General features: G+C 38.4%; 1 protein-coding gene across 5 annotated transcripts; it reads left to right on the forward strand.

The window, feature by feature from the left end:
* Positions 1-952: 952 nt before the first annotated feature.
* Positions 953-15,114, forward strand: LOC122329289 (uridine-cytidine kinase-like 1). Of its 5 annotated transcripts, none has more exons than XM_043225514.1 (9): positions 953-1,046; positions 6,479-6,672; positions 6,765-6,871; positions 9,044-9,214; positions 10,031-10,102; positions 10,183-10,372; positions 10,460-10,521; positions 12,097-12,113; positions 14,569-15,114. In XM_043225514.1, exons 1-9 carry the CDS (start codon positions 973-975, stop codon positions 14,681-14,683), a joined length of 1,002 nt encoding a protein of 333 aa, XP_043081449.1. In that variant the 5' UTR covers positions 953-972; the 3' UTR covers positions 14,684-15,114. The 5 variants fall into 5 exon arrangements, with proteins under 5 accessions (XP_043081449.1, XP_043081452.1, XP_043081454.1 ...); XM_043225517.1 differs by lacking the exon at positions 14,569-15,114 and adding an exon at positions 13,415-13,796; XM_043225515.1 differs by lacking the exon at positions 953-1,046 and adding an exon at positions 3,216-3,715.
* The last annotated feature ends 8 nt before the right edge of the window (positions 15,115-15,122 follow it).

A 15,122-nucleotide genomic window follows, 5' to 3' on the forward strand; every position in this document is an offset into this window, starting at 1 on the left:
GCTGTGGAATTTTGTACTAAGGGGGTCTGTAGAAAGTGGAGCCCCCTGCCAGTTTTTAAAAGTCATTCTTTTCATTACTTCAACTTTTGTGTGAAATGAGGATTTACGAAGTTAGAGTTCGACCCACCGCAGGTCTGACGGAGAAGGTCCTCTAAAGAAGTTTACAAATAAAAGTCATTGCGTTTGATTAGAAATGAGTCCGAACAGGTACAAATAAATGATCCAAAAACATAGATTTTATTCAGACGCTCTAGAAACTGTTAAATCTATTAATACTTATCAAATAACGAGAGTAATGGACAAAATGATCTTTTATTCCTTTAAAGTTTTTACCTAGGTTGGCAAGAGTTCTGAATCTAAACTATTATTCTCTCTCTTTTTCCCCTGGTGTATTAACTGTGCATTAATACCCCTCAAATAATTAATAAAATGTTGACAAAGATGTGGCTGACTGATTTGTTTGTTTTCTTGCGATTGGATAAATTCGTTGTCTAATGTCGCCCAAAAATCAAAAGGTAAAAAATATAGCCTATATGTATTTCCAAATACAGTTAGCAAAATCTGTTTATTTTAAACATTTGATATTTGAGTTTAGATGGCAACTATTAAGGATCTTTGGTATGTATATTATTAAATATGTTAATAAAGTCCTTTTACTGTCACTTTTGATCAATTCAGTGCATCCTTGCTGAAAAAAGAAATGTGTAATATTATATTTTACTTACTAAATTCAGCATATAAGATGTTTTACTAATTAGCATACAGGAAAGTTTAAATTCATTACAGCAAACGCTACCATGAGGTACCCCCTACAACTGTACTTACAAATGTACTTTACAGTTTACATTCTGGGATTTGTAGTTCTCTTTGCCCAAAGACAAGCGCGACCCTATGAAATATGGAACTACATATCCCGGCAGCATTAGTGAAGCCTAAAGTCGCAACAGCTGATTGTCAAATAGGAAACTAACAATGTCTGCCGTGTGCGGAGACGGAAGGCTCTCAGCGATGGAGTGTGGAGATAAACCATCTATTCGCTGCACAAGGTAGGTTTTAATCTCTTTACCGCCTGACACTCAAAGTTATTAAGACTCTTGTCTTCTTAATGCGCGTGTATACATAGCTAACAGCGAATCGCGACGGTTGAGCTGTCGCGCGTGCTGGAGTTACCGCTGCATCTCGCGTGTTTCTCACACTTTACGGCACACAAGTTCATCACACACGTCTGATAACGTTTATGAACGCCTCCTAGTAGTGTGGACACTCGTCTCGACAATAACAGTCTTGTTTTAGTGTATCGATATTTTCCGCATAATCTGGTCCTTGAATGTGTTTAAAAGGTCTTCTTTGTAAACCGTTCTGTAGGTAAACGTGCGGTTTTCTGCTCGTTGCTGGTGTCTGGCAGTGAAGCGCACGTAGCGAAGAGCAGGAGATGAGTGACTCATATTTGCATAGCTATATATGCATCAGCATCTCCGTTAATGTCATATCCGTGGGCTGTTTCTCTGTCACACCTATTAATTATGTGTAATTAGACCATGTGAACTACACCTGTAGTCTTTCATTGCACGTGGTTGCTTTCTCGTGTACATAGAGTGCTTTGCCCTAACCCACAAAACAAATTATTAAATTGATTTGTGTTTTGTAACGATGTGCACCGTGTCTTCGTTATAGTTTCTGTATTTGTGAAGGTGATCCCCGTGCTCGCTTTGGGTCGCTGCTCCGCTCCGCTCCGCCGCCAGAGGGCGCGCTCGTTCAAGCCTGCGCTGGCAGAGCTCGTGTTACTGGATATTTACACACAGCCAGCTGCTGCTGGGAATGTTCTCCATGTGTGTAAAACTGACATGAGGTGGAAAGAGGGCATCTTGACCTTTGGGAGCGAAATGTAATAGGAGAATGAGAGGTTTAATGGGTTATTGTGAAGCGTAGAATAATACAGCACCAGAAGAGCTGATCCATAATCACGCATGTAATGGTGCATCTACTAGGCTAAGTAGATAAATCATTGGATCAGCTCTTCTGGTTTTTGGATATGCTTCTTTTAGGTTACTATGTATAGGTTGCTGCATAATTAAAAGATTAGAGGATTTTAAAGAAGTTAATACTTATTTTTACATTTATAATTATTTTATTAATTTGATCCGAGGTCATTATGAGGGCATTTACGATGAGAGGTTCTGTTTCAAATATTCTGTTCTGTTGAGCTTTCTATTCGTATTCATCTATTCGAAAAGTAGTGTAGCTTTAATATAAGTATACAGCAGGGATCTCTTTTAACATCATTAATAATGACATGTTTCTTGAGGAACAAGTCAGGATGATCATGTGACAAGACTGAAGTAACGATGTTAAAAATTCAACATTGCATCTCAGAAATAAATAGCATTTTAAAATGTATAATAAAAAAAAGAAACGGTTCATTTATATTGTGAAAAATATTGTTTCATATAATGTGTTTTTGACCAAACAAATGCAGCTTTGGTAAAACTTTTAAAAGGTCTTTATTTAAATATACGCATATAAATATTGTCTTAATATAATGCATGTGCGTTGTGTGTAAATACACACGGTACATATATTATGTGTGGTTGTGGTTGCTTGATATCGTTTCTTTGGTTTTGCTGCTTAATATTTTTATAGGATTCTCTTATGCACTTTATTTTCAGGATTTGAATAGAAAGAAAAAAAGCATAAAAAAAACATCATTTTTATTTTATTTTCTTTCTAAGTGTTATTTGTGATCAGCATATAATGCATACTTCGCTGTATTAATATAATTTAAAATATATAACATTGTTAGACTTTTTTGTCGCAGTTTATGTGTGTAAACAATTTTTTTTTGGTGGATTCTATGTTTGGTATACAGATAATGAACCGATTTTAATAACCTGAAAAGGATTAAGTGATCGCTATAATAGTAAAACGTAAATACTGTGACTTTTTTTTGTCCGTTAAGCTTTCGACAGGACCTTAATGAACGCCACAGAACGCATGGTTTCATATGTATTTGTGGATGTGCCTGTGCTGTTCCAGTCAGTGGCGGCTGGGTTTCATCATGATGTTTGCGCGGGGTGTCCCTGGAGGGGGGCAGGTGGAGATACGCCCCACAGGACGGCTCGGTTGATAAGGTGATCGCGGAGCCCTAGGGTGTAATGAAGAGCCCTCACGGCACGACACCTGCTGTCACGTCCAGGCTCTCCGCTTCACAGAGCAGCCTGATTTGTTTACGCTCCGCGCCTAAGAACACAAGTCAGAAGCGCTCCTCTCGCCCGCTCTAGACGAGCTGCCCCATAAGAGGCCAGCGGAGGGGGGCGTGCGCTCTCTGCGTGTTTCCAACCTGCTGCTATTAATACCACCCGCCAAACATAATCTGCAGGATAGGTTATCCTCTTACGTTTGTTGGCCGGGTCTGTAGTAGCACATTAGAGAGAGAGAGAGAGAGAGAGAGCCAACCAAACACTTGTGACGGAGAAAACAAAACCAAAGCGACGTGGAAAGCACAGTTTTGTTTTCCTCCCCTCCGCATCACTTTCGTTTTCTTCCTGTTCTGTGGCTCTTGCTGCAGGGCAGGCGCTCCGAGCGTCTGTGTGTGTGTATGTGTGCGTCCCAGCACCAAGCTCTCGTCCGTCTGTGTCTGCGCACCCGTCATGAACACACTCCCAGCGTACTCGGGAGCCAGGATCTCAGGCTGCTGGGCTCTCAGGGCGGATGGAAGGTAAGCCCGGGAGCATCTTTGCGTCCGTCGTCAGGTGTTTGGGACGCTCTCGACTCGCAGTCGCCGGGTTAATTCAGCTGTCGCTGACAGGACTCTCCGCTCGCTGTGTTTCTGTGAGATGATTTGCATCGGATTCATGGATTTGCAGAAAACCCCAGCTTCAGGTTTCGATTTGGTTAAATGTTTGATGGAAAATATTAATAAGCTGCCTGCACAATGGTGCATTCTCATATCATCTTTGAGCGTGAACTCGTGATGCGAACCAGGAGTTGCTAATGTGCTGTCGTTGAGGTTAAAGTGTGTGTGTGTTTGTTTTTAAAGCGACAGTTTAGCAAAAAGGAAAGATTGTCACCTTATTTATCCTCATGTTGTTACAGATTCATATGACTGGGAAACGTGAAACACGAAAGACGTTCACGCTGCTCTTTTACATTAAAAAAAAAAAAAAGTGAACGTGTGAAATTATTAGTTGTAATATAACTAGGGTTATATTAGATCAACACATTGAGAACATCAGATATGGTAAACAAAATATTAGCTGTACTTCATATAATCAAACATGTAGATGAGTTTGTTTCGTAATGAGGAGAATTCACTTTTGCATGGTGTTTGAAGATTAATGTATGTATAATGATATTGTTTTTAAACCCCAATAACAATAATCACTTTCTCAGATCAAGCTGTTCTGGGTTTCTTGGAAGAGTGACGTAGTTCTGCACAGGCTGATTATTGACCCATAACTATTAATATTTCCTAATAATGTGTTAGCAAGTTTCGCGATGAATGCAGATAAAGTTAAAAGTCTTGGAGAATGGCTGGTCACCCCAAGAAAGAGGGGGAAGAACAGAGCTCATTAGCATTTAAAGAGACACGCACTGATACGGGAACAAAGTAGTTTTACCAACACAGGCTTATTGGAAATATGTGCCTCTATACGTTTCTGCAAAACTGAAGAAAAACACTAATCACTGCAGTTTCCTGTTGAAATGAAAACCTTTATTCCTTTTCACACACAAGCTGGAAGGACACTAAACACAAGCGCACACGGAATATGGGGTAAAAAGTTGCTCATCGTCAAAAAATGCTGTTTTGGGGTTTTTTTAGCCTCCAAATGATTTTTAAAATATGCTTGCATTCACTCATAATCAAATGCCTATTATTTTAAATAACTTACATTTCTTTTGAAAGGCAATTGAAAGGTAAAATCTGCCACGAAGTAAAACAGCTGGCAGCGTTTGATATTATTGTTGGTTTCGTTTTGTTTTAAAATATTAAATGTTTCTCCACTGGCAAATATTTCTTCTGTTCTAAGTTCTGACCATTCAGCTGACCTCATACACAAAGTGAAGATGGTTTTGGTGAAGTAGGCTGTTGAAGAGAGGCTCTTGCACACACTCTTTCACAGTGGTTTGTTTTGTTCTGACAGTGCAGGGGCAGGGTCCACTGTTTGCCGTCTTATCTGTTATCACACTTTCATATTGTAGCAAGGCAGATAAACTAGAAAGCCAAGGTGATCTCTATTCACACAAGACATAAACTCGCTTTATTCTAGTTTTACCAGTTGTACCATAGATGCATAGATCCACGGTATGTAACCCTGCTTGATCTGACTGGCTTTTTAAACTTTATAGACTGGTAGTCGAGAGTAGGCTACGTTTTTTTTTGTTGTTTTTTTTTATGTATACTTCTTAATGGACAAGTACACGAACACACCTTCTGTGGACATTTGGCTTTCTCGCCTGCTTTAGTAAGTATTTTTCTTTAAAACTTTTAGTTTCTTGCTGTTTATGAGCTCTACTACTATATTTAATATTTTTATAAAAAAAAAAATTTGTTATTAAGTGGCCATTTTTTATGTTTTTGTTTTAATATGCAATATTTAGCTTTAAGCAGATGGTTGCTATTCAGCTTTCTTGCGAGCACATTTGAGTCCATCCATATGATACCATTGATGTTGTTTTATTTTTAATTGAATTAAAGTGATAGTTCACCCTAAAATGAACCGCCTGGAATCACTTACTCCAATTCATGCTTTTTCGAACCCCATAAGACTTCAGTTCCTCTTCGAAAGAGAAATGAAGCTATTTTTTAATTATGAAACTTGAGAGATTTTGCATCCCTAGATTGAAATCCAAGTTTTTTTTTAAAGAGACATGATCAATATATATGATGAACAGTTTTAATATGAGAACATCAGATATGGTAAACAGAATATTAGCTGTACTTCACCCACACGATTACAAACCTCAGGGCTTTTTGAGTTATCTTTAATCAAGCTATGCTGCCACCGGCTAATGTTTTCATTATTAATAACAAGAGATCAAACACATGTTTAAAACCAGTTGAACAAACGAGGTCAGCTGCTGTACTCGAGCTGAATTGTCATAATTTCTAACAGGCATGATAACGCTAATATTTCAGTTATCTCTGGTTTATTGATGATAATCTGCCACGTTTGCTGATGACATGTTTGCTAAGTTCAGTGTAATATGTGGCAGGTGTTGTTTGTGCCGGAGGTTACGCCACAGTACAACAGTTATGACGCCATTCTTTTTTCAGATCTTTATTTCAGCGTTCCCTCAGCGAATTATATAGAAGCCGCACTGCCTATCGCCTACATAAAGGTAGTTAATAGATGCATCGACGCATTGTCGTGGTGTTCGTCTTGTTAACGGTTTGCGTGCAGGAAGTCAGAGTTGACACAGGAAATAGCCGGGATGCGGCTTGTCTCATTCACCGTATTGTATTTCCTCTTTTTAACAGTGGCGGTGGGGAAGGCTCTCTGGACAGGCTCCTCCCATCCGTCAATACCAGCCTGTCGCCTCGAAAACGAACCACCAGCCAATGCAAATCAGAGCCTCCGTTGCTGCGGACCAGTAAGAGAACCATCTACACCGCTGGACGCCCGCCGTGGTACAATGAACACGGGACCCAGTCCAAAGAAGCTTTCGTTATCGGTCAGTGTATTAAAGTGCTTGGGGGAGGAAAAATCAATGCTAACTTGTTCTCCAGCGCAAATCGTCTTCAACCGGTCTGTTTGCACCCACAGGGCTTTGTGGAGGCAGCGCTTCAGGCAAAACAACCGTCGCTCGTAAAATCATCGAAGCCTTGGACGTTCCTTGGGTCGTTCTTCTGTCCATGGATTCCTTCTACAAGGTAACGGGGCATCTCACTGAAAATCACACGTGCATGAAACGTCCCTTCTACAGATTTCGGTGAACTGGGTTGTTCTGGGAAATCGCACCCATTTCTGCGATTTGGCCTTTTTTAGCCGAATCGAAAACACTGGCTGCGATTGCAGGGTTTTGGAGAAAGCACTTCAGGTATCAAAGTAAGCAAAACGGGAGAAATCGCCACGATGACTGACACGACTTTGAGACATAATGAAATGGATGCATATTTTCTACTGTTACAATTTCTTGGCAAACTTGAAGGTATGCAGTTCTTGAAAAACTGCAACTGAATTTGGCCCCAAACCCAGTTGTTTGTCAGGTTCTAGTAGCTGCATTTCTGAAGAGCGGTTTAAATGACCACATAAGCATGTTCCTACGGTATTGACGGTTGTTAAGAGTTAAGTTCCCAAATTCTTTCTTAATAGCTTCTTTTTTTTTTTTTTTTTAATCAACCCATTGAAGAACACCTAAAATCATTGTAAAGTTGCACTACTCCCTACTAATAGTATTATGTGCAGGACCTTATGTAATATGCGTTACATAAAAATGAAGTATATGAAGTAGTGTTACTAGCCTGTGGATCACTAACCTTTTTTCTATTAATTCTAACAATGCCTGCAGATGCAGTGTGGTTGGGCGCAATTTTCAAACCGTGGAGACGGCATCGTAATTATGGAAATGATATTCGTTGTACTTTGTGTTTCAGAGTGAAACGCTTTGATCTTTTGACGTGAGCTGCTCATGAATGTTTTCAATGTTATGATATATTTAATAATAACTACACGCTGTGAATCAGTAGTTAAGCGTTAGCGAATATTCAGTTACAACATTAATTACAACATTAATAGTCATTAATAAGCAGTTTATATATGCATATTAAAAATATCAACGCTTTTGATTTATTGTTGTTAGGCTACTTATAGCGTGTCCCAAAATTAAAAGCACAGGCCCATGTAAACACCCTATCGGATTAGATTACGTCTCGTGTAATAAGTCCTCCATATCTTTCGATCTGAATCATTTTAGTCGTAAAAGACAAAAAAAAGTGTCCATATAAACGTGTCTACTGAGAGCCGGCACTGTCAGGGGGATCTAGACGAGTTAGCTGTTCTGTATCTGAAGAGAAATCATGATCTTTATATGAGGAGGAAAAGGCAGAATGGCACAGATGAAGCAGTGAGTGTGGGCCCGTGAGTGTGTTTGTGTACATGTACCTGCGTGCGTAAATGTTCCTCCTAAATTTAGTTCAGCTGACCTTAGCCATGTGCCTGACGAGAGGACGGGGGTAAAGAGACCACACGCTGGCTCTGTGTCTGCATGCAACTCCCAACCTAAAGACGCAGAAAATATCCCTCCATGGACATATTTCAAGACGGTATCTTGTCTGGAGAACGTTAGCTAAAGCGCAACTCGTATAGACGGTTCACTCTGGGATGAATGTACTTAATATTAACAAAATGGAAATGTACATATATTGATATTTGAAGTGGATCAAAACCTTTCATCAAAGTTGTTCTCAAACCTAAAAGCAAAATGCGCTCTTAGGACAACTTTGAACTTGAAATGGATCCACTTGAAATGTTGACTGCTGTATTAGTTAGTTTAGTTCATTATTATTTTAATGTATGTATAATTTTTCCTAAAGGTTTGTTAATGCTTATCATTTATGATTTTATTTATTTGACCAAAACGACAGTAAAAACAGTTATATTGTCAAATTAATGTTCTAATTAAAAATAACTGCTTTCTTTTTGGATATTTTAAAATATATCCAAGGCTGAATGTTCTCCAGATCCTAAGGAAATCATTCATATTTGCTGATTGACTGCTCAATAAACATTTTGTTTTGCTATTATTATTACAAACTGTTGTGCGGACACTGAACATTTGCAGAATAGATGGAGATTTTGATCTGTAATAACAAAAAAATTTTCCCCCCGTGTATGATTTTCGTCATTCATTTTGAAGTGGTTCAACCACTGTAACGTCACACTGGAAGCTTGTAAGGTTTATTAAATGCATGATATGCAATCGCAAGTATCTGGAGGAACCTGCGTCTTGCTCAAGGATCAGCCCTTGTCTGCTTTGAACCTCTGACCTGAAGGCCGCGGCGCTGGCACATAGATGTAAGCGTGCCGTGACGTCTTTCCTGCAGGTGCTGACGGCCGAACAGCAGCTGCTGGCTGCTAGCAACGATTACAACTTTGACCATCCAGACGCCTTCGACTTCATCCTGCTGGTGCACACTCTCCGTAAACTCAAGCAGGGCAAGAGCGTGAAGATCCCGGTGTATGACTTCACCACACACGGCCGGCAGAAAGAGTGGGTGAGTGGAGAAACACAGGCCGTGGAGAAGATGGTTGTCTGTATGCCTGATGAAATTTATTGGCGGGTTTGTTGTTCCTCATCTGCTCTGATTTGCTTAAAGTGTCATATCTGTGTAAATGATGGGTGTCGGGGGAAGCTGCTTTGGGAGTTGGTTTATAATTTAAAAACCACTACGGTAAAGATACCTTTCTGAAAACTGGCGACTTTGTTAAATTCCCAAACTCGGTTGTGAGTTGATGGACAAAACTATCGGTTAATAAAATCATGAAAATGTAAGAATTTTAAATGAATAATGAAATCGTAAAAACCTTATGAAAATGTTATGTAAATAAATAAATCCCAAATGTGTAAATTATTATCTCTGAAATAAATAATTGTAAATGTAATTAAGTCTTTGAAAATATACGATTAAAGTAAATTAAACCATAAAATGTAATCGTTAAGATGATCTGAAACAACTGAATCTTTAATCAAATTTAAATGAGTCATTTTGAAAATCCATTTAGAATTGTGAAAAATAAAATTACGAATTGAAATTATTATTTTTTAATAAGTAAAAAAAATCACAATCATTCTAGCAATAAAATTAATATAGTTATAATTAAATCATAAACATGTAGAAGTAAAATAAACCATTTTAAAAACTAACAAAAAAATTATAACATAAAATGCTCACTTTTAAAATGGCTGAAATATTTTGTTTACCTGCATGTAAAAGCAAATTTAACTTTCTATAATAGAATTACAAAGAAAAACAATTTTCCTAAAAACTAAGCTCTGCTAGTATTTTTAATGAGCGTTGATCTGCTTGCAGAAAACGGTGTACGGAGCCAGTGTCATTATATTTGAGGGCATCATGTCGTTTGCAGATAAAGAGCTGCTGAAGGTAAACGTCAGGCGTTTCAGAATCTGGTCACTTCTTGTTTTTCTCCACTTCCTCAATGACCTCAACGGCCTGTGTTTCAGCTGCTGGATATGAAGATCTTTGTGGACACCGATTCTGACATCCGGCTGGTACGGAGGCTCAGGAGGGACATCACGGAGCGCGGCCGGGACATCGAGGGAGTCATCAAACAGTACAACAAGTTCGTGAAGCCAGCTTTTGAACAGTACATCGAGCCCACCATGAGACTGGCGGATATCGTGGTGCCCCGGGGTCAGTCTGCCGTGACGGATGCTTCACAGCGCGCACACGCTGCCATGCTGTAGCTGAGTTTGAATGCCTGTTCTTTATTTCCTGTAGGTGGCGGCAACATGGTGGCTATTGATCTTATAGTACAGCACGTTCACAGTCAACTGGAGGAGGTAAGATCCACAGACGTGTGATATCTAGCAGTAGAGGACATGGTATAGGCCATCCTTCATCACTAGGTTGTTTATGAAGAATTTCAGATGTGTAATAGCGCCCCCTTCTGGATGAAATATGCTGCTTGTAAAGTCATTGTAGAGAAAGTGCTTCTGTGGTCTTAAAGGCTCATTGTCAAACACAATATTGCAGGCCACCTGTTTAATAACATTTTAACAGAAATATAAACTATAGTTATTAACTATTATGTTAAATTGTGCTGTAAATGATTAATTGCATCCAAAATGAAACGTAACGTGTATTGTATACGTGTATTAGACAAATACGTGCGTGCGTATATATTTCAGGAAAAGTTATTTTTATATATTAAATATCTATATTTATATTGATAAAATGTACATTTACAAATAAATTTCAGTAAACGTACTGTGTGTATATATTTCTGTATATTTAAACATAGAACACACACATACAGTGTAATAAGCAAACAAAAACGTAATTATTTTGGTATTTTAACAGATAATAAAAAATGTATAATTAGGAATTATTACAACATTTTAATTAACATAGATTTTAATGTGTTTATAATATTAGATTAAAAGTAATATATTAAAGGTACTGTATGAAGAGTTGACATCTAGGGGTTGAAGCAGGTATTGCAGTCCAGGGTTTTTTCCACCCAGCTCCTCCTCAGTCTTGATGAATGCCAGATTGACCAACAGGAACAAGCACACATGGGGATTAATGAAATGAAACCGGCCCCCGAAGCCATCCTAGGTGTGTACGGGACTTTACAGCTTTAAAATAATGGCTGCTATCCACCAGCATTACCAAGCTTGGAAGAGCCAGGATACATTTAAAAAAAAAAACCCTCAAAGTCATATACACCTAGGATGGCTTCGGGGTGGGTGAAATATCTACTTTTTATTTTTTGGTTAACTATTCCTATAAGTCACTCAGCCAAAATTGCAATACTTATAAATACATATAAAATTATCAAAGAAGAGTCTCAGTCCTTGCGAGACGTCTTCATTAATATTCCCTTTATAGTGCAGCAGTGTGTTTTGTTGATTATGAAAATTATATTCATCTTCATTGTTTCCTCCTAAATGTTTTTCCTGCGATTTTTATTAGAGCAATAATCAGAGTGCGGCGCGCGCCTCCTGAGAAGTAGTTTTAATAACGTTTGTACATTTCGTATTGGGAATGGTTTGTAGTGGACTAATATCTGACGTTGTATCATTGTTGCAATATTAAACAGAAAATGATGTAACTCATTTTCAGGCCCACAGGGAATCTGCACCCACAGATGATCAAAATTCAGACATTTGTCTTACAAAGCTCTACATTTTCGTGTTCGCTAAATAGTTTGGTACATTTGATATTGTCAGCTATCAACGTGAAAAAAAACAAAAAAATACTCTCAACTTGATCCAGAAAGCCCCTCTAAAGCAGATTCTGTGTGGGCCTGCTGGTTTTCTGTGATGCTGGTGTGACACGTTTTGTTTGGCCGTGCTTCCTCACTGCACTGGATTGTTTTCTCCTCCTCTCTTGCTCTCCTCGTGGTGACACAGCGTGAACTCAGCGTCAGGTAGAGTAGTACCGCTCATCTTCTCACTTCCTGTCGCCCCTGTCCCCCTCGACACTGATCTGGGCTCGCTCCTGACAATCGGCTGATAATGTTATCCAGAGCAGTCACAAATGCATGAGGGACACAACTGGTCCTAGATCAGATCAGGGGGAACTCTGCCCTTTACAGCAGTAAGGCATCTTCCTCCTCCTGAGCCCTGCTGCGCTTCCTGTACAGACCAAAAGAGGGCAGCGCCTCTTCATGTTGCACACTGGTCTTTGTGAGCATTGGTTTTTTTTAAATAATGGATCAAGTGAATTTGAATACCATTAAGACACATCTGTCATATTTCACTTCAGCATATATTTTTTTTTAATTATTTAATTTATGTATTTTTATTTAAAGTGTTATTTCAGTATTAATTTAATAATTTGGTAATATGGTGTTTATTAATATTTTAAATCACATTTTCTTTATTTTTTTATCATAGTTTTTTTGTTGGTTTTATTTGGGGGGTTTTAAAAGCAGTTATAGGTTTCATTTAGTTTTTGGACTTTTTCTTCTATTTATATTTAATTAATTTTGAAAAAGGTAACACTTAATTTTAAGATCTCCTTGTTATAAGTACTTACTATTGTAATAACGATGAATTATGCATAATTACATGCACGTAACCCTAAGCCAAACACTAATCCTAATGCTAACCATATAGTAAGTACTTGTAGCTAATGAATATTACTCAGTACTTAGATGTGCAATTACATATAACACGAACACCATAAAATAAACCAAAAATGTATAGCAAAAAAATAATTTGGAAATAAATTATATATGAAACAGAAATATAGTTATTTTCATGCAGTATGTTTTTGGGGTTTGTTTTACATTTTGTTTTACATTACATAATATTCTTTTTATTATTATTATTAAAAATATGACCCAGAAGTGTTATTACGATAAGATATATATAAGATCATTCTTATTCTTCATTAACATGTAAAAAACAGGTCAAAGGTCAAGCTTTATTTTTATGGGAAACCACAAAGCATCACTGATTAATCCAGTAGAGCATCATGGGATGGATGGTCTCATGGCATGATATAATACGGGAGGATAGATGCTCAGCGCTGCAGTCAGGAGGGAGGCAGATACCTTCTGTTTTTCCATCCTTCAGTGTTTTACAGCAGACACCCTCCCTGCATGCCGCGTCTAAAAATACTCCACTGTCTTCCTCCCCTTGACCTCCCTTTCTCTTACTTTCTCTTGCTCTTTCTATCTTTCCCCTCTCGTTCTCTCTCTCTCTCTCATGGTTGTCTCTGTAGCTATTGTTGAACACGGTGCCTCACACGCACTGAAGTTTCCTATGTCTACTACAAAGACTTTCGTTTTTCCGTTGGGCTTGAAACGACAGCACATGAGTGAGAGAGAGAGAGAAGAGGAAGAGAGAGACAAACCTGAGGAAGTACAGCCCCCGACACAGGATGTAACAGACCTTTGTGTCAGCGAGAGTGAATGAGAGGATGACAGCTACAACACCGAATCTCAAGTTTAAAGTATTTATTAGTATTTGCGTGGTACTGTCACAGCTTGCATAGGTTAAAGAAACGGTTCACTTAAAACATAAACTTACCATTTATGTCATTCTAAACTCACGTGCTTGATTTTTTTTTTTTCTTTTTGTGTTTTGCATGTTACTTCACGACACACGATACAAATCTCACGATATTATATGCTGTGATGCATCGTCACAATATTATGAATTTGAAAAGTGAGAGACGGAGTGTGCCAGGAATCTCTTTCAGTACAAAGGCTACTCTTTAAAACAAAACTGTCTACATTTTTAAAGAAGCTTGAGAAATATGTCCCTCCGTGGAAGAGCCTGTTCTGCCAAAATGTTGATGATTAAAAATGTTAAAATGACTTTATATGAACCGTTTGACTCATACGCTGAACCTATTGATTTTATATTCACAAGTAAACACCGATCAACACACAGACAATACCATATTTATCAAACGGATGCTCAAACATGCGTGAGTGTAAGTAAATGACAGAAGCTTCATTTTTGGGTGAACTATGACTTTAAGAGGAGGTCAGTGACATCACTCTTCATTTGTTCCATTACTAATCGTCTAAACCTGTCAGAACTCGTTATATTTAAACGTGTAAGAAAGACTTGAATTTCCATCCGCTCCCCCACATAGGCTACGACACACACACGCTTTACATTAGCTTTTTTGGTATTCTATGATGACAAAATAGTCATTTTGTGTGCACTGTCCCTTTAAAACCCGACTGAATGGTGTAATCGTGGTCTGCACACTGTGTGCCGATGGCAGCTGTCACACTCTTGTTCCACTCGGAGTCATGTGACCACCTCATCCTCCTTCACCTGATAGTGTGTGACGTCTCTTTTCTTTTCCCTCTCTTCCTGTTGTCATTGTCTGTTTTTCTGTTGTTTGTCACTTCCCCACAGAGAAAGCTCCGCTGGGATATGTGAGGAGATTTGCTTTCGTTTCTGTTTTTTTTTTTTTTGTTGTTGTTGTTGTTTTTTTTTATGTTTTATGCTGTTGTATTATAACCATAAGTAGAACAGCAGGGATCTCGGTGTGATTTCCAAAGACTGCACGTTGTCACTCCTGCGTTTTAATGAAGCATCTGATTCAAATGTAAAGCAATGGCATGACAGTTCTGCTCAAGCTGGTCATAGTTTGCGCTGAAGGCGGTGTTTTGTTTGTGACAGGATGCAGTCTTTGACCTGAGTGCTTGTGAAGTTGAATCACGGGATACTCCCCAAAAAAAGCCTGACCTGCTCATGAATCTTTCTAGCAGATGTGATCAACCAAGCTGGAGCGAACAGGGGCTTCAGAAAGTGTTTGAAAACTTAATGCACAACTATTTATGTTTGAGCTTGTTTTTAATTTTGTCATGTTTTTGAAAAGACTGTTATGTTCGGCTAGACTGCTGTTTATTTGATCAAAAACACAGTAAAAACAGCAATATTGTGAAATAGTGTGTGTGTATATATAT

This window comes from Puntigrus tetrazona, chromosome 23 (genome assembly GCF_018831695.1).
Source record: "Puntigrus tetrazona isolate hp1 chromosome 23, ASM1883169v1, whole genome shotgun sequence".
NCBI lineage: Eukaryota > Metazoa > Chordata > Actinopteri > Cypriniformes > Cyprinidae > Puntigrus > Puntigrus tetrazona.

Bases quoted from the DNA above. Each gene is read 5' to 3' on its own strand.
- LOC122329289 (XM_043225514.1), top strand. From the start codon at position 973: ATGTCTGCCGTGTGCGGAGACGGAAGGCTCTCAGCGATGGAGTGTGGA. The intron at 1,047-6,478 runs GTAGGTTTTAAT...TCTTTTTAACAG, and splicing joins CCATCTATTCGCTGCACAAG to TGGCGGTGGGGAAGGCTCTC. The intron at 6,673-6,764 runs GTCAGTGTATTA...TTGCACCCACAG, and splicing joins CAAAGAAGCTTTCGTTATCG to GGCTTTGTGGAGGCAGCGCT.